This window comes from Electrophorus electricus, chromosome 11, assembly GCF_013358815.1.
Source record: "Electrophorus electricus isolate fEleEle1 chromosome 11, fEleEle1.pri, whole genome shotgun sequence".
Taxonomy (NCBI): domain Eukaryota; kingdom Metazoa; phylum Chordata; class Actinopteri; order Gymnotiformes; family Gymnotidae; genus Electrophorus; species Electrophorus electricus.
The window spans coordinates 19,559,487-19,582,630 of NC_049545.1; the positions used below are offsets into that span (position 1 = coordinate 19,559,487).

At 45.9% G+C, this 23,144-nt stretch overlaps 2 protein-coding genes across 5 annotated transcripts; one reads left to right on the forward strand and one right to left on the reverse strand.

Annotated features, from left to right (window-relative positions):
• The first annotated feature begins 235 nt into the window (after positions 1 to 235).
• slc30a10 (solute carrier family 30 member 10) lies at positions 236 to 3,285 on the forward strand. Of its 2 annotated transcripts, none has more exons than XM_027007056.2 (4): positions 236 to 842; positions 1,552 to 1,626; positions 1,824 to 2,063; positions 2,376 to 3,285. In XM_027007056.2, the coding sequence occupies exons 1-4, from the start codon at positions 311 to 313 to the stop codon at positions 2,801 to 2,803; spliced, it is 1,275 nt and encodes a 424-aa protein (XP_026862857.2). In that variant the 5' UTR covers positions 236 to 310; the 3' UTR covers positions 2,804 to 3,285. The 2 variants fall into 2 exon arrangements, with proteins under 2 accessions (XP_026862857.2, XP_026862856.2); XM_027007055.2 differs by having other exon boundaries at positions 236 to 797.
• A 7,812-nt stretch (positions 3,286 to 11,097) lies between these two features.
• Positions 11,098 to 21,520, reverse strand: lclat1 (lysocardiolipin acyltransferase 1). Of its 3 annotated transcripts, none has more exons than XM_027007059.2 (6): positions 16,070 to 16,141; positions 15,617 to 15,662; positions 15,132 to 15,330; positions 14,862 to 15,008; positions 12,765 to 12,881; positions 11,098 to 11,630 (listed from the first exon to the last, which is right to left on the reverse strand). In XM_027007059.2, the coding sequence occupies exons 3-6, from the start codon at positions 15,247 to 15,249 to the stop codon at positions 11,125 to 11,127; spliced, it is 888 nt and encodes a 295-aa protein (XP_026862860.2). In that variant the 5' UTR covers positions 15,250 to 15,330; positions 15,617 to 15,662; positions 16,070 to 16,141; the 3' UTR covers positions 11,098 to 11,124. The 3 variants fall into 3 exon arrangements, with proteins under 3 accessions (XP_026862860.2, XP_035387723.1, XP_026862859.2); XM_035531830.1 differs by lacking the exon at positions 15,617 to 15,662 and adding an exon at positions 16,386 to 16,440 and having other exon boundaries at positions 11,099 to 11,630; positions 16,070 to 16,242; XM_027007058.2 differs by lacking the exon at positions 15,617 to 15,662 and adding an exon at positions 21,172 to 21,520 and having other exon boundaries at positions 11,100 to 11,630; positions 16,070 to 16,242.
• Between the last annotated feature and the right edge of the window lie 1,624 nt (positions 21,521 to 23,144).

Here is a 23,144-nt window from a genome sequence, read left to right on the forward strand (position 1 = left end):
AGGCGGTCAATAATAATAATAATAATAATAATAATAATAATAATAATAATAATAATAATAATAAACCAGTAAATTACCAACAATTTTGCAGGTTGCAGCTACCATGGGCCGCAGGTTTCTACCTGCGACAGCTGAACGTAGTGGAGATTAATAAATATATGAACAGAGGAGGGGCAATGAGGCAGCGAAACGAGGAGGGAGTGCGCCTGAGCTTTCTAACGGAGTGAGTAAATGAATACGGATCGTACTGCTTCTACCAGCGAAACAGCACTCTGAAGATTAAGCAGAAGCACACACGCAAGGGACAGAAATGGGTCGCTATAGCGGTAAAACATGTCGCCTTATTTTTATGCTGGTAATCACCGTGATCTTTTTCCTCGCAGAGATAGTGGCAGGATACGTGGGCAACTCCATCGCACTCGTGTCGGACGCCTTTAACATGCTCTCGGACATCATGTCGCTTTGTGTCGGCCTGGCATCGTCCCGCATCTCTCGCCGCGCAGGTTCGGGTCGCTCCACTTACGGATACGTGCGGGCCGAGGTCGTCGGCGCACTGGCCAACGCGGTGTTCCTGGCCGCCCTCTGCTTCTCCGTCTCCGTGGAGTCGCTTAGAAGACTCGGTGAACCGGAGCCCATCGACGACCCGCTTTTGGTGCTGACCGTCGGAGCCCTCGGTCTGGCGGTCAACGTCATTGGACTTTTAATCTTTCAGGATTGCCGGTGGTGTCGCGGGAAAAAGGGAGAGACTTCTGAGAGGGATGGAAGCGATGGAAAAGGCGTCGTGAACGGGGAAGCAGGTGCTCTTATTTTGCAACGGTTCCCGTATTTTCAGTCCAAAACGCGTGGCTGAGTTAACTGTGGAGAAGTCGTTTTCTTTAAAATGCTAAACAACGTAGAGTTTTTAGGGTTTGCTCGGATCGGTGGTGCTTTTCCAATTTTTGTTTTCACTTTTGGAGTGAACAGTGAGTCAGCTTTTTATTTTTCCCACTTAAGACTCAATTCGATGTAGAAATTGATCTCGCATCCAGAGAGTGCTAAATTAGGATAGCTTCAGAACTTAGGACCAGACGTAAAAACTGAACCGCTCGTTTATAGACTTTATGTAACATGCAGGCCAATTTCATAAGGTTGGGGACAGCCTTATCCACTGATAAAATATTTTGAACGCTCAGCTGTTTAAAGAGACAAAAAAAACCCCTCAGAAGGCCAAGAAAATGAAATACGGGCAGCACAGTTTACATTTTAAAGTGTAGCCTATGTGTATATTTTTGAAAATGTATTGAAAGAACGTATGAATAACACATTAGGTTACATGTAAGGCATTTTAGAGGTAGTGTAATCAATGCGACTCAAATTCTATTGCACCTGTAAGTACTTTATGCGAGAGATAGAACTGTGCAGTCAAATAACAGACAACGGCGTATAAAGAATGCATTTTGACCATAATCTCCACTTGTTCGTATGGTCCTCCGCAGTAAAGGGTTCTTAAAACTGGCGACGCGCGCTGCTAGCGGCAAGCGCGCTCAGCACTCGTGTTCTATGCACCCGCAGGCGTTCGAGCCCAGCCGGCTGATTCTCAATCAAAAGAAAAGAATCAGCAGGAAGGCCAACCGCTCAACATAAGAGGTAAGCGCCTAGCAGCTAGAATGCACGAATGCATGCATGAATGAATGAATGAATGAATGAATGAAACTGCGTTCAAGCCTCGAACAATCTGATAGCCTCGTTCTCCGCTGTCTTCAGACTGTATCACGTGTCAGGTTATTGGCCTGCTTCTGGAGATGTCACCCACATCTTATGTTCCTTTTTCATATTGGTTTCAGGAGTTTTGCTCCACGTGCTGAATGATGCACTGGGCTCGGTGGTGGTGGTGGTGACCTCCACCCTGTTTTATGTGTGGCCCTTGGGCCCAGATGCCCCCTGTAACTGGCAGTGCTACGTGGACCCCGCACTGACGCTGATCATGGTCGCCATCATCATGTCTTCCGCGGCCCCTCTGGTGAAAGAGACCACGAGTATACTACTGCAGATGAGCCCCCCTGACTTGCCCCTTACCAGAATAGGTCAGCAGGAGTGCATACATTTTAACACCTTGTCCTATTAGAAGGACATTGTTTTCTGTTTTGTAAGGGCTTGTGGGTACAGGGGAGGCGAGTAAAGTCACACTTTTAACTACAAAACACCCTTTTCGTGTTCATGAAAAACTCTTACTTATACTACTCATATTAGCTTCATTCTACCCCTTCTCTCTCACACTCTCTCTCTCTTGCTCTGTCTCGATTTCTTTTGTGCCCCTACCCTGGGTTGCCTTTTCATCTCTCTCTCTCTCTCTCTCTCTCTCTCTCTCGCTCCTCTTCTTTCCTTTATTCCCATAGTGGACGACGTGTGTCAGTTGCCCGGGGTGATCAGTATCCATGAGCTCCACGTGTGGGAGCTAGCCAAGGACCGCAACATCGCCACCTTGCACGTCAACGTCAGCGCCGAGCTCCAGGACTTCACCAGCAGCACCAGGACCCTCCACGCCCAGATCCGCGAGGTGTTCCACAAGGCCCGAGTCCACAGCGTCACCGTCCAGATGGAGTTCGGCCAGGCCGACCAGGAGGGGAACCTCTGCAGCACCCCTTGCGTGTCCGCCGACTGCCTGAAAAACTCTTGCTGTCCAGGTGACCCGAAAGAAACGGGCCGTAATGTAAAGCTGTCCTGCCCCTCCACTGAGGTCGCTGTCAACATGGAGGGCATGCAGAACCTGTTGGGAGGATACAGAGGGACAGAAGACAAAAACTGCCAAATCACAATGTTTTAAGCCCAGGAGGATTAGGTTTTCTCAGACCAGAACACGGCTTGTTCCTTGACTAAAGCCGATTCAGCAAGAAGAATCCCCTCTGATTCTTTTCAGCTTTTAGCCAAGGAATATGGCTGATGTGTCTCTGAGAAGCTAGCCCAAAGATTACCCACCATGCACCTCAGGGAGAGTAGGCCCTCCACAACTGCTGTATTTATTAACTTTTACTGTGAAGGTCCATGGACTTTGTGGTTAGTCTTTAAGAAATTTCAATCTGCCCCTCCAGGACCCAGATGGCCTTGGTGCTTGTAAGCAGTGCTGACAAAGCGGGAGATACAGATGTGTATCATTTAGACCAAAGGTGCTGTGTATTTATTAGAAATTATTACTGTACCAAACTTTCTGAAGCCCAGCAGAGAGGACTTTGGTCAAAACACCATTTTAAGCCTCAGTGAAGGATTACTACCATATTACTAGGTTTGGGATTATCATCTTGTGTCAACATTGTGCAGTCATACAGCATTTTTATTGTCAGTCTCATTTTAGAAGTCCAACTTTCATAACCAAAATTTTAAATTTAAGAAAAAAATTTGAATTTTTTCTGGATTTTTGAGTTGTCACTGCCTAGCTAGTGCTACCCCAGTTACTACAGGAAACACGAGAATGAGAGGTTTTCTGGTAGGTTCAAGGCTTCTTGGGCAATGCCTACTTCCATTTAATACTATTTATTTTTTTAAAGTTTAAATTGTATCAGAAGTTCAAATTGTATTAGAAACCTTTTAGGGTAACTTTCAGTCTTATTTAATCTAAGACCAATTTTACATGTAAACACCGATTTCTGTTTGACAGTACATTCACTGTAATCTGGAGATTTCGCAAAGCGGTTTGTGACATGAGAATGTAATGGAAACATCAACATGCACTTTCTGTTGTTTCTGCGCCTGTTGCAAGACAAGGCAGAGCCAGCGTGACAGAAGGCGTAGGTTTTAGTGATCAAAAGGATTCACGATTAAAATTAAGACAAAGCGTGAGATATTTCCCCTTCCGCAGATCCTGTGTTAACCAGACTCGCTGGATTTAGAGATGCTTTTGAGGGCCTTGGGAGTTTGTTGAGTTCCAAAGTGCTGCCAGTAGCACAGGTTGCAGGAACGGGCAGGACTTTTAAACCGGAGGGGGAAGACATCTCCACTGCTTCAGACGGATGCAGCTGAAGTACCATGGCACTGGCAGTGAAGAGATAAACGTTGAGCTTTTATCTCTGATTTAAGTGCTGTTTCAGCATGTGTTTGAACAAATTTAATGCAGTTAGCTCCCAGTAGAGCTAATGTCTTGAGCATTTTGAAGCTGAAAAAAGACTAGTGCCTGTAATACAGTAAACCCTTATGCTTGGAGTTACTTTAATGATTCACTGTGGTTATTTCCAAATAAAAGTTTAGTGATATTTTTGCTTAAAATCAATAGACTCCAATAACTCTGTTGTGCGTTGTCTTATTTCTGCACTCTAACCATATCTAAAGACCTGAACTTCAAGGCCTGGTGTGCTAAAGCCTATAAGAAGTTGGAATAATTCAGATCGATATTGTCTGTTATAGCTGATCATTTAGAGATCAAATTCACCTGATCGCTAAAGCCACATAGTGTGCTGCTATGCTTGTAAGAATTCGCTACAAAACAGTCATCCATTATTTATGATATACAAGGCCAGTTAGAGATCTTCTCATTTATTGTTTCCATCACAGTAACACATTAATGTTCTCACATTTTATAGCAACTAGGCTCACCCTTTAGTGTATGATTCTCAGCTGGAGAAAATAAGTCACATTCACTACTTCCTGAATAGGGTATATATATCATTTTGATGACTCTGACTGTTCACTAAGCATTCGTTTAATTTCAAAACATTAATTTAAATAATTTAGTGTGAGTGGTGGCCTTTGCTGTGCAGGTGTATGCCGCTCAGCACCGAGTGAAGTGAATCAAATCGCAAAAAAGCTGATCACAGCTGCAATGTCATTTGTGACACACTTTATAAACCCAATTATGAAAGCATAAAGTTAGAGTGCCCAGCAACTGAGTTGCAGTGCATGCACAGGGTGAAGGTGTAGTGAAGGTGGGTGAGTGTTCACTAGCCAGAAGTAAGATGCACGCCTCACATGCTGAACTATTCACTCACATGCTGAACTAAAGATCAGGTTTTACAGTCCAAGCCTGATCTGAAGGACAGGAGTGTGCAAGAGAAGCTTGTTGTCTTAGCAGTGAAAATATGACTGTCACGATCGGTCCTACGTCATCCTTCCAGTCAGATCCTTTTTTCACATCTTCAACCAGAGATCTGGGTGTTTGAGTGTGTGCGTGTATGCGTGTATTCGTGCGTGTGTGTGTGTGTGTGTTCTACTAGAGGTCTGCGAGTTTGAGAGTGCAATGCAGTATTTTCACTGTTCTAAGGATTGTGCTCTTCTGGACTGAGACTGATGTTGTCATTCCAGGGGTCTGTTGGAGCCCCCTCCACTATCTTAGGGGTCACACGACAAGTGCCTGCATCACCACCGGGACAACCTTGGTGTTCTCTCTATTGCACGTTTACAGTTTTCAACACAGCACAATAAATGCATTTATGCTATTGCCTGATTGCACCAGGATCCTTAGTATTGTACTGGAAAAATAACTGATTATAAGGAGGCAAGGGAAGCCTATTTCTGAGTTAGTGTTTGTTTGTGAACCATGTGCAATGGAAGAAGGCATGGCCCACAGCTGCAAATTCTGCTTCATAATGATTGAATAGGATTGAATCTTGGCCAATTTGAGAGTAATTAGCACATACCCTTTGCGTAAAAATGTAAAGTGACTGTCTCCATGGCATATTAGAGGGTTTAGCTCACCACCAAAACGTGTAGCCTCAACACACACAGGGACGGCAGCACAGCTGGTTTGGACCATGGAGGATGGTCCTACGTGGAGGATGGTGCTATGTGGAGGACGCTCCTACGTGGAGGACGGTTCTACGTGGAGGGCTTCATCTATGCTTCATCTTTTCTCTTAACTGCCACTGGTTAGACAGCAGCTAGAAAGCTGTACTATGCGCCAATATTCTTTCCCATTGGTCATTTTTCATCCCCCTCCCCTATCTGCTTGTTTTGCTCCTCCTCCACTCATTCATCATGCCCCTCCCACCTGCTGACCACCTGCTCCATGTGCCCCTCCCACCTGCTGACCACTGCTGTGTGTAAGTCCCATTAAGATGATTCTGAAGGAGGCCATTATTGTGCTTCATTTAGCAGAGGAAATACTCTGGAAATCAGTGCATTGGGTTTATTGAGGGGCTCATTTCCAGCCATTACACACTTACACAACCACACACACATTTCTTCACAAATGTGGATTTAATCCACTAGAAAAGCACGGCTGTTTTCTGGGTTTGTCTGAGCAGCAGATCCATTCTCAGCCCAGCAGTGACACTGCAGTTCCTGATGCACTCATAACACCCACTCACACCACTGCTGGGGTGAGACCTAAATAATGCTGGCTCAGGAGTGGTTCTGTGAGCACAATAATAATTATTATTATTATTTACATAACAGGAAAATTATAGGAAACACAATCACAATGCAACAAACTAGAACAAGAACAATTGCACCAACCGAACAAAAAACCCACATCTCAGCATAAAGAACGCAGGTTATGTGTGATGCCTCATGTAGAGGGCAGCTGATAAATCCGGCATTGTAATGGCTCAGTGAAAACCAGAGAGAAGGTGAACTACAACAACACATGCGGCTTCTAAGTCTCCTGGCAGGCACGGAATGGAAAAACCTTTCCTTCTCCATCTCCAGAGGACACTACGCCAATATCAGCAGAGAATACCTCAGCATTCAGCAGCCAACAGCCGTTTGTGCTCATTTCATTGATTTAAATGATGGATTTACAGATGAGACAATTTCTTGTTGATTTTTAGACGTGTATTTAAGGCGAGCATATTGTAATGTCCTTTGGCTTATTTTAGACTTTATTTTAGATTTATGGATGATACCATAGGGTGATGCAATATATGATATAATAATAAAAGCTACATTTACATATTCAGAGTGGCATACCTACATTTATCAGTATGATGGTATATGTGCTCAAGGAATCCATGACTTTAGTATTACTTGCACCTTGCTTTACCTGCTCTATCAGGTGAACTACAGGAGCAAATGTGTTTTTTTCTTTTTTTCTTATTACTATTATTATTGGGAAAAAAACCCACTGAATTTGTCCCAGAACTACAGAGTATTGGTTGGCCACTATTGCACACTCCTTCTGTTCTCAACAGTGTAAAACAAACCCACCTGAATCTCCAAATAACCAGGGGTAGTAGTTTCACTATGTGATCACTCATTTGATGGAGGTTTGCTGTGAAACCTCTATCAGAAGATTCTTTATTAGCGAGGTAGCGAAACAGAGTCTAAGAAAAAATAGATTTTGCTATCGTCAGTTCTGGGCTTGCTTCATTGGAAGGTTGCCTGCAAAAAGCACAATTTATATGAATGAATGAGGTGTTTTCTCTCTGTCCACTAGATGGCAGCAAAAGACGGTGAATTGCAGCGCACAGCTTCATTAGCCAATATTCATTAGGAATTCTCAATGAAAATGCAGAGGAAAGCCATGTCATTAAAACTAGAACCCAAAAAAAGAAAAAAGTGATTTTTCCTCTTTCAGAGAGCTGGCCTTCATAGGCTTTCTTGTAGTCAATCCAGGTGGTGCGCAGGTTGGTCTGTCTGGTTTTACAGTCTTCAGTGAATGTTTTATCCAGCAGTAACTGGCGCTTGGCTCCTCTGGTGTTCTTGCCACTGCCTTTCTGTGTCCTACTCATCTTAGCTGCCATGATGCTTGACAGGAGCTTCCACGTTGTACAGAGGCAGGTTATTGGCCAGTAGTTTGATGGAACTGCCCCCGGGGGTTCTTCTGGATCAGGACTGTCCTGCCTTCAATTAACCTTTCAGGGTGGGTTCCATCCATTAGCAGCTGGTTCGTGTGCAGTGCCATGTGTTCATGGATTGTAGTTAGCATCTTCATCCAGCAAGTGTGAACCACATCAGCTGTCCAGCTCTTTATACCCGAAACCCTTTTTTGGACGTCAGCCAGTGTGATGGTTACTGGATCCTGTTCAGGGAGGTTGCTGCTCTCAGGCTCAACAACCACTAGACATTGTTTCTGTGTGATACCTTCTCCTTTTCTAGCATTGTTTAGTCACCAACTTTGGTGAGTCTGTCCTTATGCTATTACCCTACCACTGAGAGTACATTGTGGATGGCTCATGGGAGAACATCCTGTTTATTCTGATGGCTTATACTTCTCTTGTGTACCTCTTCAGGTGGGTAGCCAGAGCTGTTAATCTTTGCTTGGCAGTCTCCAAGGCCTCAGGTATGGACAGCTTGTTTCTCAGGTACATTCGTCACACCTTCCTGCATTTCTGATAGCTGGCTGACTCCTTACTGTGTGGCCTTTATCGTGGCCTCCAAACCACCTTCTCCATGGAGGACACTGCTCCTTGATGCTGTTCTTCTTGTAGCCAAGCATCTCAAGTATCACTGCTGCTGTGGCGTATATATAAAGGTCATACACTTTCCGGTTGTATTCTAATAAAGAGACTGATTAATAATTACACATGTTCATTATAGCATAGCTAAAACAAATCTAATGGTGACCTAAGACACAGTACTGTACATAGACACCCAGAATCCAGCAAGAGTCACATATGTAATGAAAAGCTCCAACCCAAATCAGTGTCAGCACTGGATTGTACTAAACGTGCCCTTAAACGTTCTGTAAGGCAGGTTATGAGCAAACAGATCCGAGCCTGACCGGAAGCCCTCGACTGGACATGCATGTAGCAGCTCCCACACGGATGTGTGTAGAAATAATGCTTCTACAGTGGCTTTGAAAGCAGTTAAAGAAGCAGTTTATTTTTCAATCTGTCCATGCCAAACAGCTGATGCTGGCAGAAACATTTCTTTCCCAAGGCAATGAGGGTGCGAGTGTGTTTGCTGGTAGTGTTGTTGACAGCAGATACACCAGGGTCACAGCGGTTGCACACACAGCAGCCAGGGGATACATTTGCCCTGTGCAGGAAGCTTGTTGAAGTTGTCCCCATCACCTTCAAACGTCTCATCCCATCGGATCTCCTCGGTCGGTGCGTTTTCCGAACTCATTCACGCAGTTGTGTTTATGGTGGATAACACCAAGGCTGGCATGCCCATAACACAGTACAGACAAAAATGCAATCCCACGTTCCACAAGAACAGAAGCAAAAAGCACAGGTACAAGAGACTTTAAAGGCCGAGATGTTTATTAGAGCATTAACCTCTGACTGAGTGCTAAAGAAGAACCGGACTCTCAACGAAGTATACCTGAGCACAGTGACAGCAGCGAGACACAGCAAACAGAAAGGAGAGAATGTGACAAGAGAAGAGAAAGAGACAGCAGGAGCACAGAAGGAGACAACAGGAGAGAAGACGATGGTGTACAGGTGTGAGATGATATCACTGATCACGGTGCCTGATCCGTCCTCTGCTACAGCGCAGGAGACGACGACACACCTGGAACCCCGTAAACGGCATCTCTCCAGCCACTCAAGTCGGCCGGCACCGACAGCGCTCTGCCCTTTGCGTAACAGGAACTACGCACAGAGTCAAGATGACCGCAGGCCTTCCCTCTACCTGCTGTAAGATGAATCAGAACCAACAACACACACACATACACATACACACACACACACACACAACAGACTCAGAATGGATTGTCACATGCATGAAAAAAGGGGACGTTAACTAATTGGCATGTGCGCGCGTGTCTGTGTGCGTGGGAGTATCCCTAAAAAAAATCTTCCTGTGTGCTGTCTCTCTGAGGTTAACCTCAAAGAGACTGGAACACTGGGAGACTGAGTCTCACCTGAGGCAGGGACGGGGAGAGGATGGGAGAAAGGGAGAGAGGGAGGATTAAGAAAAAAGACAGTACAAAGCCCCGCCCCCTCCTGCTAGCCACGGCCTCCACAGAGGGGTGTGGAGACAGGAGCAGTGTGCTTCCGCGACAAGCAAACGCATGGCCGCTGCATTCATTAGCTGGAGAAGTTATTAAAGCCTATTAACGATGGCTAGATTTACGTTTTCTGCCGTTTTTACATTTATGTGGAAAAACAGTCCTTGAGAAGGCTATGAGCTACTTATATCAACTAGCACAGGAAATTTATTCTTCTGCAAATCTGCAAAAAGCCCAGTTTTACTTAATGAGATGAGGAAGATAACTTTAAATATGCCATTTATATTGAATTTGCCCAAGAAAACACAGAAAAATACAGCTGCAAAAACATTTTGACGTGTCACGGATGTTCTTATTCCCTCAATGTCAGTCCTCTCCCTGTTCTGTGTGGACAAGATTAACAGGTTTCGCTGCCTGTGTCCTCTGGGTAGAGCAGAGGCAGAGAGAGTCATCCTTTAGCCTGCTCCAATTCCACAGTAGACAAGGTGTTTATCGGTGTTTGTTGTTTTTTAGTGTTTTGTTTTGTTTTTTTTTACAAAGAGATGCAATTTCTAAGTGCATATTCACATTAAGGTTCTTTTCCCTCATTACAGTGATGTTTGTAGCTACATTGGAGGTCTAAGGAACATATGGTAACAATCAATAGTGCCTTATTCAAAAACTGTGGGCTATGGCTGTTTTCCACACTCATACCACATAAATGAAAAATGAAAAGGGGCAGGGTTACAGTAAAAACATTATTAAAACTATTTTAAAATAAAGCTGTAGCAGTAATGACTGACTGCACTGAATTGTAACAAATATAAGATGTCCAAGATATAAAGAAACATTACTAAACAGAAAATAAAAAGATCAACATGACTCAAAAGCAAATGGATGACAGAAAACAGCAAAACTAGAGCCCCTGGGAAAGACGAAATGAAGACACGGGATGAATGTTGACTGGAGTCTGAAAGACGCAGGTAAAACCGAACACATGCATGTGCACGCACGCTCCCTCACATCCACACACATGCGCAGTGATGGCTGCAAGTGGTTATATGTGCTCCGTCCAGCACAGGAGGACAAGTCTTTTGTGTCTTCTTCCCCCGTCAGGCGATGCACGCGTGCAGCGCTGAGGTGGCAGGGAAGCGTGCCCTCTCTCCTCCGAGAGAACGAAGGAACATGGAAGAAGGCAGCAGTGCTGAGTTTGCTGTATGTAGTTCGCCAGCGGCGCCAGCAGGGGACTCTCCTGGCCTTCTGTCCACTCTTCAGCTCCACGCTTGCCCCCCACAATCCCCCCCACCCCCCCACCGCACTTGCGTCCACATTCACCGGGTCTCTTCTCACTCCTCCTTGCTGCTAGCTCCGCCTATCGCCCCGCCCCTCCGCCGCCGATGGCAGGCCAGCTCGATCAGCTCCAACCCTCCCATCGCCTTCTGCTGACCCAGGAAGAAGACCACCATGAACAGGAAGTAGTAGCGCAGCGGGGCCCAGAACCAGAGGCCAGCGGTGCTCAGGGCGATGAAGGCGGTCCAGTAGCACAGCGAGGCGGTCTTGACCAGCGCCACGCGCCATTCGCTCTTGCAGGGTGGCACGCGAGCCTCGGGTGCAGCAAAGGCAGGCGGCCGGGCCGCGTAGAACGTCCGTAGGCGTTGCTCCTTCTCCGCCCAACGCTCGCGACACCACGCCTCCAGGAGCTCGGGCTGGCGGGGTAATGAGGCTACTGCGTGGCGCTGCACGTGGAAGTGGATCTCGCGCGGGAAGGAGCCGGACAGCAGGTGGCGCTCCGTCTGCGGGATGTTCTCCGGGTAGGCCACGGTGATGTCATGGACCGCGTCCAGATTGTCGCCTGAGCAACATAGGAAGAGCTCGGGTGAAGCTCTTTGATGCATATCTATGGCAACACAGCTTAAACCACACATTTCATTGATTCGAGGAGGTCTGCCAATGAGTCACTTGGATTCAAAAAGGTAAGCTTGGCAAAATAAACAACTATACCATGTATGCCATATACAGCAGAAAATAGTACACATTTTCAGTTACAGCTTAATATAACACATGCATGAGGGTATACTTCTGGCACCTAAGTGCATACTGCACAAATATAGCTCATAATCTCCACTACAGCACGCAAACATGCACAACACACATACGCAACACCATCAGTCTGCCTACATAAGAGGAGTACCAGGCATGGAGACGAGCATGAATAGTTTAATGGATGACATGTCTCTGCCTGCTCTCTGTCGCTCTGGTTCTCTGTCGCTCTCTCTTTCACACACACTCACACGCTTGGCTGTCATCAGCTCTTGGAATAGGGTTTAATGTGTGTGACGTCAGGGAGGTCGACGCACCTGTTTAGTGGTGCATTAATATCACTCACATCCGTCTGCTTCAGAGACTCGCTCGAAGCAGTGCCATGTTTACCTCATTACAGCATGTGCGAGGGTGTGTGTGTGTTTGTGTTTTTGTGTGTGCGTGGACTCTGAAAGACCACTGAGCTTCAGTCAGTAGATACAGTTAATACTGCCTGGATTAGCACAATATTTCTGGTTGGCAGCACGGTAAAACGCTGCACGCAACGCAGACAGGATGAGGCTCAAATGCCAGCCATGTGCCCTCACACTGAGGTGCTCAGCAGTGCTGTGTGAATAGCAGCCCAGGAAACCAGTGAGGGCACCTACATGTGCAATTATGGAGGAGACTTACAAATGACAAACACCACCAGGTTGGAGGCGGGGGGGGGGGGGGGGGGCTAGTCTAGTGTGCCACCAAACCATGACATGAAACAAAGACCAAAAACTGTAAAAAAAAAAAAAAAAATGTAAATGCTCATTAAATCCAATTATTAAATCCAACAAGGGAAAACACTGCAATAATGCTAAGCACTATAAAAATGTAAACAATCTCTGACTCTGATGACCGTTTGATTCAACGAGTGGAAGCGCCAATTCGGGCCGCTCGAACCGCAATGACTTCTGACCTTTCCGGAGGGTGTCCACGATGAAGGTGAAGCCAGTGGTGCGCGGGTGGAGGACATACTCGTAGCGAGGGAGGCCGTTCTCATCTGCGAACTTGTCACTCCGGGCACGGGAGTTGTCTGCAGGGGAACAGCACACGTTCACAAAGAGCAGCCAATCCTCACATCAGTAAACGGGCCGCAACATGACCAACTCCACGTCCCCTGCCACTACCAAACATGACAGACAAATACCAATGTAGGGATAAACATGCTGAAACATATGAAACATACAAGCATGAGTCTTCAGTGCTTTTTTTTTTTTTCTTCCTTTCAACGCTACTCAGACATCCGGATTTGAAATAAAACCAGTTCATTTTCTGTTGATCATGAGACCTTTTCTTATTTGCTACAACCTTTCAGATGCTGCCATTTCCCTCCACCTACTCCATCTACTGTAATGGATGCAGTAACAGCTCCACCCTAGAGAAGGAAAGACTGCCACACTTGCACTGAACCGAACTAAATGTATTTAACCATTTGGAATGCTGTGGAAGTTTGCCGTTTCGTATAGGACGGCTCGTTTATACACTGGGCTGCCTGAGGAGGACGGCTCCCCTCTTGAGTCTTGGTTCTCCTATGGTTTCTTCATTAATTCCTCGAGGGAGTTTTTCCTTGCCACTGTCACCACGGGTTTGCTCGTTAGGGACTGGGACCAAAAATGCATAAAGCTGCTTTGTGACATCCCATGTTTTAAGAAGAGCGAGCTTAATAAATCTAACTACGCCATAATCAGCATTATGCAGTCAGGATGTTAATTCAGGTAATAAGCCTTCTAATAACCCTTTAATGTCACACTTATCTGATCAGTCATTTTATGGAGGCTACTGATAGCAAAAACTGAAGTGCAGCCACAGTCCTCTCCGGTACCAGTGAGGGTCGAACTCACTCCAATAGAGGTTGACGAGTTTCATCCTCGCACTTACACACACAAAGACACACACACACACACACACACACACACACACACACACACACACACACACACACACACACACACACACCTATGCTTGCCTCTTGATGAGCAATTAAATCGGGCTTTTCTGATCCCCCTGGGCTCCCAGAGAGCAAATTAAAAGCCCAACTAGTGAGAAAGAGAGGGAGCAGGGTAGAGAGAGCAAAAGAGTGAGAGAGTAAGAGAGAGAGTAAGAGAGTGAGAGCGAAAGAGAGAGCTAATGCCGCTAAAATGAAGATGTCACTGTTGAACAGGTCTTGAAATCTCCTGTGAAGCTGAGTTTAATAAGGGAATTGAACATCTTCAGACAGACCCTGAGAGAGCGGGGCCACAGACAGCTATAAAAAGAATGACCCAAGCTTGGCTTAACATTTCTCAGTGCTGGGGCCCTTTTTTTTTTAACCCTTTCACAAGTATGATCCTCTGGGTGGAACCTGTGGTGGCTAGTCATTCCAGTGGAATTTGGGTGCGTTTTAAACGCTGATACAACAGTCAACTTTAATTCTGCTCCTTCATCAAATCTGTCTGCTAACCGGAATCCCTCAAAACATGCCAATGCAGCAAAATCATACACTTCTGTCATGGTGGGCGGATCTAAATACATGCCCAGTGACATTTTCCAGCCGTTATTCACAAAACAAAGTAACTGTGGAGATGTTCTCCATTTGTCAGCCATGCTGAAACAAGCGGTACTGATTAAGCCCACTTCCTTCCAGTCTTTCTGCTAACCCCAAACACATTTCAGGTACCAAAATTTTGCATTAAGCACCCCTGTCTACAGCAGTAGCCACAGAGGATGCAGGTCTTTGTGAACATGCAGCAGGTCTGAGATCAGCCTTGACTGACCCACTCCGGCTGACCCACACATGCAGCAGGTCTGAGATCGGCTCCAGCGCGCGCACACACAACTGTACCAGGTCTATGGCTCCTGTGTAATAGAATGAAATCTGCTGCATAGAACGCTCAGTATCTGACTATCTGGTAGTTTTAAAGCAAGTGCTTTTAGATGTAGCTACGATCAGCTGTGTGAAGAGGCCATCGGTGTGTGGATCCATCAGCCTGAAAAGAACTAGGAGTATACGACCTGCTGTGTGTGCGTGTCTCACCAGTAAGGTCAGTGCCTTCAGGAAAGAGGAGTAGTTGTACTGGCTCCCTGATATCACAGAAGTACTCCAGCATGTTGGCCATGTGGCGCCGATCCTCTTCCCACTTTCGATGGATAAAGATGAACGCAGCCACCTGCATTGCCCAGCCTAGCGCACACACACACAAATAGATAACCAAGTCAAGGCATCCAAATAAGGGTGGAGACCCAGACGTCAAACGGACATGCAAGCTACGGTGCTCAGCGCATTCGTGTGTGCGCGCTCACCCACCAAAGCCTGGCACAGCCTTGAGGGCAGCCTTCAGGCAGATCTTCTCCAGACGGAGGTAGCTGTACCTCAGCAGGCAGCACCAGAGGAACATCCAGTCGAGACGCGTGCGATGGTTCATTATGATCACGCTACGCTCCCCGGGAACGAAGCCATCGCCCGTTATCACCACCTTCACGCCGAAGACCACCTCTAACAGTGCCTGGGGGGGACGGGGAGGGAGACGAAGGGAGAGAGAGAAAGGGAAGGAGAAAAGGGCAGAGAGGAATAGTGGGAGAGAGGGTAAATATTGTTGATCAACACTTAATTGTTAATTTTGTAAATCATTTGCTTTTAAAAGGTAACAGTAATATTCATTTAAATAAAGCATTGTGATGCGCGAAGAGAGTCGGAATGCTAAAGTAAGCGACAGTGAGAGTATGAGACAGAGAGAGCGAGAAAGGAAGATGAGAGTGAGAGGGTGTCAGTGTTGTTGATTAGCCCTTAACTGTTGATTCTGTAAAGAATTTAATTATGAATATCCATTTCAGTGCACTGATGCATTGTGATGGGTGAAGAGTCAGAGAATGGAGTGAGCAAAGGGTGAGGGCGAGAGCATGCATGAGAGAGAGAGAGAGAGAGAGAGAGAGAGAGAGAGAGAGAGAGAGAGAGAGAGAGAGAGAGGGGGAGAGAGAGAGAGCAGCAGAAAGAGAGCAATAAAAAAAGGGGGTGGGGTGGGGGGGGAAGAGATACCATGTCATGCCAGGATTAAAAAAAAAATCAAAAAAATCTTATTAGGGGCCAACAGACGGAATTCCACAGTCGCTTGGGTTGCTGCCGCGGTTCCAAGCAGCCACACATGCACACAAGCTGTGTCAGCTTTAAAGAGGTGCATGCGCTTACATGAATATGTGTGTGTGTGTGTGTGTGTGTGTGTGTGTGTGGTGAAGACGAGAGCGCACCACTGGCAGCGTCAGCCAAGTGGCCACGATGCGGTCCGTGAGCCAGCGGTACCAGGCGGGCGAGAGAATCATGACAGGGAGCACCGGGCCCAGCATGAAGACGCTGCCGAAGAAACTGCTCAGGAACAGGGTGACGACGAAGTACAGGCCCTGGATAGACAATGCAGCCATGTCTGAGGGACAGAGAGAGAGAGACAGGGAGACAGAGAGAGACAGAGAGAGAGAGCTTTATTTAGCTATCCAAACCAGAAAGGTTAACCATTTGTGATAATTGTAAAAAAATGACCAACAATTTATCACTACCTGCATCACTTACTTGCACAAGACTTGGATCTAGACACCATTTTCCCCTCAGAGCCATGAATATTACAAATGCACTGGCAGAGGGACAAATTCAGTGTTTATACATGACTACACTACAGACTGAAATAGCCTCACCACATCTACATCCTAACCTTCGTATGCTGACTTAAACAACTTCCAAATCCTTAACTTTGCTTGTCCCACTTGAAAGTTTACCAAAACACACTAAACATGTCAAGCTTTAGAGTAGCAACAGCAGCCAAAAATAAACAGAACATGGGTAACCATAAAGCATAACCTTCTGAAAACCCACACCCAGATCTGAAAACGGGGTGAAAGTCTGGAACTAGAGATAACATGAACCACAGCACCAGGGCTACTACAGAGCATGACGAGTGCAGAAGCAGCCGTCTTAAACCCAGAACCAGAACCACTGGGTGGTGCTGCAAAGTGCAGGATACTCTACTTGGAGGTCACCAGAGTTTGGAAAGAGGGCCTTTGACCAGAAGCCACAGGAAAGCAGCAGGGCCTTGGAGACAGGGAGGTGAGCTCTCCATTTGGAGTCTAACTCTCCTCCAGTACAGTGAAAAAGGCAGATGTAACCCAGCTCAAGTTCAACTACTATGACTGTCTGAAACTAATCCGGATTACCCTGACACCCAACCCACACCCCACCACTGATTAGTTTCATAGGTGCCGGCACCGATTTGGAAACGCCTTTAGCCTGAATTTATACATGGAATGTTTGGAATGGCAGTGCCAATGACTGGAAGCAGAAAGAAAAGATCCAAACAACCAATTTAGTCACACAGTTTAGAAGACAAATTCTCAAGCCAAAACTGTTGAGTAACAGTGGCGTGCGCCGCATCGTTACTGTAGATAACCCTATAAACCAATAAACCGATAACTCATAGTTTCGCTGTGTCATGGGGCACAGCAGAAGTAGATGACTAGTGTTAGAACTTTTTTTCCCCCAACCCTGTAAAGCATCATGCTGGCAGAAGCGTTCATTTAAACGGCCAGCACTGCAGAGAGGCGAAAGTGCTTCCTCGTCACAGGCCCAGTTTAACGTATACAGCCGCTTATATGAGCAGGTGTTACAACACATCATCCGCACAGCAGTCCAGCCAAGCAGCGAATGCTCCGACGGGCTTTGGCTGTGATGGAACAGGGAAAAGACGAGGCTAAATTTCTGAATCCTGAGGGGTTTTTTTGTTTGTTTTTTTTAAATCTCAGAATAAGGCAGAGCAGATTGGAATAGCTCTGCTACCTCAGAGGAGAAAGCTTTCGCTCCAGGCCCTAAACCATTCCCCCTCCCCCACCCCCGCATCCCAGCACACCTGCCCCAGGTCAAGAGGAGCTTCAGAACACTGATTAATCAAGCTATTTTTACGCACACGCTGCGTTCTTGCCCCGCCCTCGTTTGCCCACTGAGCCATGACTCAGCACTCTGGGCACAGGTGGGGTTATTACAGAAACACACAGTCATTTCCACCCAACAATGGAAAATAAGAAATTTAAGAGGGGCAAATATGATGACTCAGTAAAAAACATGTGCAGTCTAGACGCGTTCTAACGCATGGGACAGTAAGTCCAAGTGTGTTCTCACACAGACACACCCATTGGAGGCATCTGGACAGTGCAAAGTGGTGTGTCAGTGGAATTATGTTTTTGTCTGCATGAGGTCAGGAGAATAACACAAGACTTTCCATTCTCATAATGACAGGTCACTATGAAAACTGGTGCAGGCGATTCATGGTTTGAGCATGGATCGGCCAAGATCCTATTGGGCTCAGCTGAGTGCAGCATCATCATCATCATTCCTGTCTCTCTCTCTCTTTGGCTGGGCCATTTCTGCTCATGTGAAGACATGGGTCACAGCCAGCCTGAAAGCCTATCAAACGCAGACCGCCTCCGCCGACCCCACACCTCCAAAGCCCCCCATCTCCAGCCCCTGCCTGTGGTCTCCCATTTCGTAAATTTAGGCTGAGTATCCCAGGGTTTCAGGCTCTGAGCCACCCCGTCGGGACTTCGTGCTAGAGGTGGCGTCAGAGCGTCCCTCTGTGAAGCCACGGTCAACCTATTCTGTAATCTGCTGAGGGACAGTGGAAAAAACAGAAAGACTTTGACCCTTCTCCATTCGTTCGGAACTACATCCCCACACACACGCGTGCGTATGCAGGCACGCACTCAAAGTTAATTACTGTCTGCGCTGATGACAGCGTGTGGTAGGAGGAGTGGAAACTATGCTTTGATTACTTTTTTCCATTGTGCCACATGAGTACAATATCTAAAGAGGGCGTTGGTAAAGGGATGGTGGGTCCTCGGTCCAGACGGCTGAACATTACTCCAGCACGGTGGAGGCTCAACGTTCACACAAGCCTATGTCACGCTCTGAAGCACTACTCATTTATTTTCAATTTACTAGTTGCAGAAGAAAACCTATAAGATTATTAGCACAATAAGTTCAGAACCAACCAGGTGTGCGTTAACCTAAGCAGACGCACGCCTTGCAGCTATTTAAACATGGGCCTTACCCTCCCTACAGAAATGCATCCTGGCCTCAAGCGTAAACATCTTGCTGAGGGACAACGATAAAAAGCAGCCACCAGTCAACTTTTAGGGTGAAAAACCCTGGAGGACAAAACCTATAGGTTATAAACCTATAAACATATTCCACCAGATTAAAGGGCAGCTGATATTTGTGTGTGTGGAATTTGCAACACAGTGCTTCATTTGGCTAATGGAGTTGTAAGCTGGGGCCTGTGAGTGGATTTTCTCTGGTAGTGAGGACAGGAGGGAAAATGCATCAGAAGTCAAACGATTTAGTGAATCCGAGCTTCCAAGCGATGGGGGTGAGCAAATCCAGCTCCGGCTTTGGTTCCTGATAAGTGATTACATCACTAATCCTTGTTACATGGTGGTGAGATTTAAGCATGGAACTGCTCACTCTTCCAGCCACAGAGATGGGGGGGGGGGTTGCAAGCCTGCAGATACACGTAACTGCAGATCCCTGTTTCATGTTAATATACGGCTCCACAAGGACAGAAACACTGCACTGTGATTCCATTACTACATTGCAATTGGGAAATGTTTTGTAACATACTAGATGAGATCATCTGAAAACTAGATGATGATGTGATCAAATGTGATCCATCAGCTCATGCGATCAGTCAGATCATGCAACCTGTGTGACGATCTATTACAACTAAAAATGTGCAAACCAGGTTCAGAACTGGCCATCCACCATACGAAACAGGCTTTGACGCATACAGCAATTAAAACTGCACAATCCATGAGACCATCCATCAGCTAAATGTAAACGTAAAGATCATCCAAAAGACTGAACAGGTGTCTGTTCTGACAGCTAGCTGCACCACACTATGTTCACACAAAAACCCATCTTAGATTCCCCAGAGGCAGGGTATATCTGGTTCCAGAGCCACACCTAACCACTGATGGGGGACAGACAGCCATTACAAGGCGGGTTGGGTTCATCTATCACCTCAGATGAACCATAAGAAGAGTTGATGAGGGATTTTTGGCCTTTAAGTGAACACAGACCGGAATACTGCACAGAATGTATGTCACTGAGTAACACACAACACCTGGAATTGTACACTTTGCATTATAGGATTATCTGGGTTATAAAAGTATCAAATAGTCAGTCTATTTTCCAGTCCCTTAATCTAGTTAATGAGGAGACTGCTCATATCTGCACGCCCTTTTGCCCAAGGACAATAACAGCTATCAGCAATGAACAATAAAACACTAATGGTTCTTAACAAGCTACCATGAACTCTTTCACATCATTAATACCACACAAGGCCCTTTCGTGGGGTTAAGGTCATCAACCAAGATCAAAGCAACATCATAAACCTACTCCGCCATGTGCGGTCCCTTACAGCATTGGCTGTCCTGCAGAGTTTAGTTCCATCACACCTGGCTCTAATATTTACATGTAACCGAAGGCCTTAGTTTCCCGGATCAGGTGCATTAATGTAGGGTTGAAACTAAAGTGCAGGGACGCAGATCTACAGAACTGGGTTTGGGCACGCTTGATCCAGCTGGTTAAAGGACATAAATATTTACTGTTCAACAGCCCTTTAGGGAATGGACTCATGCAACTCAAAAACATACTGAACAGCAGCATATTTACTTTGCCCTACCAACTCTAAAATAAAACAGGAAGGGAGGAGAATCTTGCCTAACCAAATGCAAATCAGCCAAATGCAAATCAAAACTCACTAGTGATCCCACTGGGACAATCGAAAAGACACTACTCTCGTTTCTGTCTTGATTCTTTAAGATCTCAGATTAAGATCTACATGCAGCTACTGAATGTAGTTCAGCTTGCTAACCTTGCTTAACCTATTCTTAATACTTCATGTCAACTCATCGATGCTTTAAAAGGTAGTTGTAAAATAACCCCAAAAAGGGAGGAGGAGCTTTGTTCCTGTTAATATTTGGGAGTCTACTACACCTGACAAGCAGCTGATTGTTTCATTAGCTGTTGACGCTAGCTATTACCGGCAACAACATGCTATAGCTAGGTAGCTAGCTATATGACGCTAACTAATTCAAATTTACCAACTTTGACTCTAACTTTAAATGTACAGAACAGCTATTGTGGTAATGTTTGAAACTTCGTGTAAGCCAAGTCGGTTATTTATCTAAGAGACCCTGGCTCTTTACACAGTAACTAGGTTAGCTAGTTACTGCAGTTCACTCCCGACAAAGCACATCATGATTTGGCGATTTGGGAAGCCAGTGCATCTGACGGAATGTTTCTTACTCACTCGTATCACTTTTAGCTGGTCTCCAGCTTGACGTTGACAAGGGCGGTCCGAGTTTCTCTACCCGGTGCTAAAAATATTAGCCTGCTAGCTAACTAGCTTCTGCTAACAACAGCACACTCGAGCGCCACACGCTAACGGCGAACTAGCTAGCGAGCTAGCATCGAGGAGCAAGATGGCAATCAAATCAAAACATCCTTTTGTTTGTATGCGTACAGTGGCTGTTTACTACGACCGAGAGTAACCGAGCTCCCGAGGTACTCAGCTAGCCACAAAACGTCAAGCGTGTCGACGCCGAGGGCGCGGAATGTAAGGAGGGTGTTCGGCGCGCTCCGGTCGCCATGGTGCTCCTTTCTCGTTTAACTCGAATGACCGCTCAACTCAGTACGGATCGCCGCTTGGTACATTCGGTCGTTAGGGGCCGCCGCTTGGTCAGTAGGGGCCGCCGTTTGGTACATCTGGGAGCCTGGGTTCGTCAGAAGCAAAATGTTTCTGTCTGAATAGTTACTTCACATATAACTTGGTATTCTCATTCCACAGTTAATAGCTCAGTATTCTCTAATTCCCCACACCCACTGTAATAATATAATTCAGAAGCTGACTGTTCACACCTTTATGATGGCTGTATGTGTAGGAAGGGTTGGAGATGTTTAAGTAACATTGAGCAAATATCTTTTTGCTCTTGCCGAAGGACACGTTTTGCCATCTCATCCAAACATCAAATGGAAGTCTGAAAGTGGCTGTATAACTGGGACTTCTATGAGTTATCATAGAGCTCCTTGTAAGGGCAATGGAAAAATGGACAGCTCAACAAATAAACCCTTTTAATAGGGGCCAATCCTGCCATCACATTATCTCAACACTAAAGGATGTCTTTGTGTGTGTGTGTGTGTGTGTGTGTGTGTGTGTGTTTGGTGATGGGGGGGGGGCACTCCTAGTCAGACTCAAGACTTTCCATGACCTGGTCTCTATGGCATGTGCTTTATCTGAAGGGATTGAGGAGTTTATGTGTAAACTGCTTAAGGGTCACTGTGTTGAGAGGTCAAACCAAAGTTTCAGAAGTTTCCAAGAATGCCAGCTTACTCTTCTGTCTGCCGTGTCTGAAGTGTAAGCCGACGTGAAACTAACTAAAATCATCGCATAATTAAAAACTATGTTAAAAATGGCTGGGGCTCGGCAGTTAGGTTGCCATACATGGCCTAAGAAGAAACACAGGACTAAAGTTGGCAATTCTTCTAATGCAACAACCATTTATTTTAGGAACTGTTGTGAATGTATTGATAAGCAAATACTATTAAATGCCAATAGAGGTATTGACCACAAACATTCAAGATAGATGACACACATTGGGTGTCGCTACTGCATACTGTGTTTTGCTCTCCTAAACACACAGACTGTCTAAACTATAACTGGAACTGTTTATTCTCTCTTGTTCTTGCTATCTTAGTTTCTTTTGTGTGTTTATTTGTTTCCAAATCATTAGACCTTTTTTCTTTTCCCCCCTGTGGACTCCATCAAGTCCTCTGCACCAGCAAGAGCGGAGTTAATTTCCCATTCAATCTTTTTGCCGTGGCATCTCTGTCCTTTGCCTTCGTTGGATCACATTAGCCTTGCGTTTTTCACCAGAGCAACTATTGCAGAAAGCCAAAGGCACTCAACGGCACGGGATCGGGACTAATCCTAGCCCCCCACACCCCCACCCCCCGAACACGACCGAGATCAGGAGCAAAATAACGCACACGTAACAGAGAGCACGGTGGATGGTCTGTTCGGTGTAAGACAAAGGCTGCTTGTAGGAATTCAGACGGGGGGGGGGGGGCGTATGTTTTAAATGTATTTTTCTTTGTTTAGTTTGTTTGTTTATTCCGCCTAACCTGCTGGCTTCAACACCCTCTTACATTATCTGATGTGTATGCATGTTAGTTGCTCATCTTTTTTTCCCCACAGAATTCTCTTTGCTGAGCTTCCGTCAGCAA

What these genes read in the sequence shown, in the direction of transcription:
- slc30a10 (XM_027007056.2), top strand. Translation starts at nt 311, where the DNA reads ATGGGTCGCTATAGCGGTAAAACATGTCGCCTTATTTTTATGCTGGTA. An exon ending in GTATTTTCAGTCCAAAACGC is followed by an intron (nt 843 to 1,551) that starts GTGGCTGAGTTA and finishes ATGCACCCGCAG; the next exon opens with GCGTTCGAGCCCAGCCGGCT. An exon ending in CCAACCGCTCAACATAAGAG is followed by an intron (nt 1,627 to 1,823) that starts GTAAGCGCCTAG and finishes TATTGGTTTCAG; the next exon opens with GAGTTTTGCTCCACGTGCTG.
- lclat1 (XM_035531830.1), bottom strand. Translation starts at nt 16,413, where the DNA reads ATGGTGTCTAGATCCAAGTCTTGTGCAA. An exon ending in CTTGGCTGACGCTGCCAGTG is followed by an intron (nt 15,331 to 16,069) that starts GTGCGCTCTCGT and finishes CGTCCCCCCCAG; the next exon opens with GCACTGTTAGAGGTGGTCTT. An exon ending in CAAGGCTGTGCCAGGCTTTG is followed by an intron (nt 15,009 to 15,131) that starts GTGGGTGAGCGC and finishes TGTGTGCGCTAG; the next exon opens with GCTGGGCAATGCAGGTGGCT.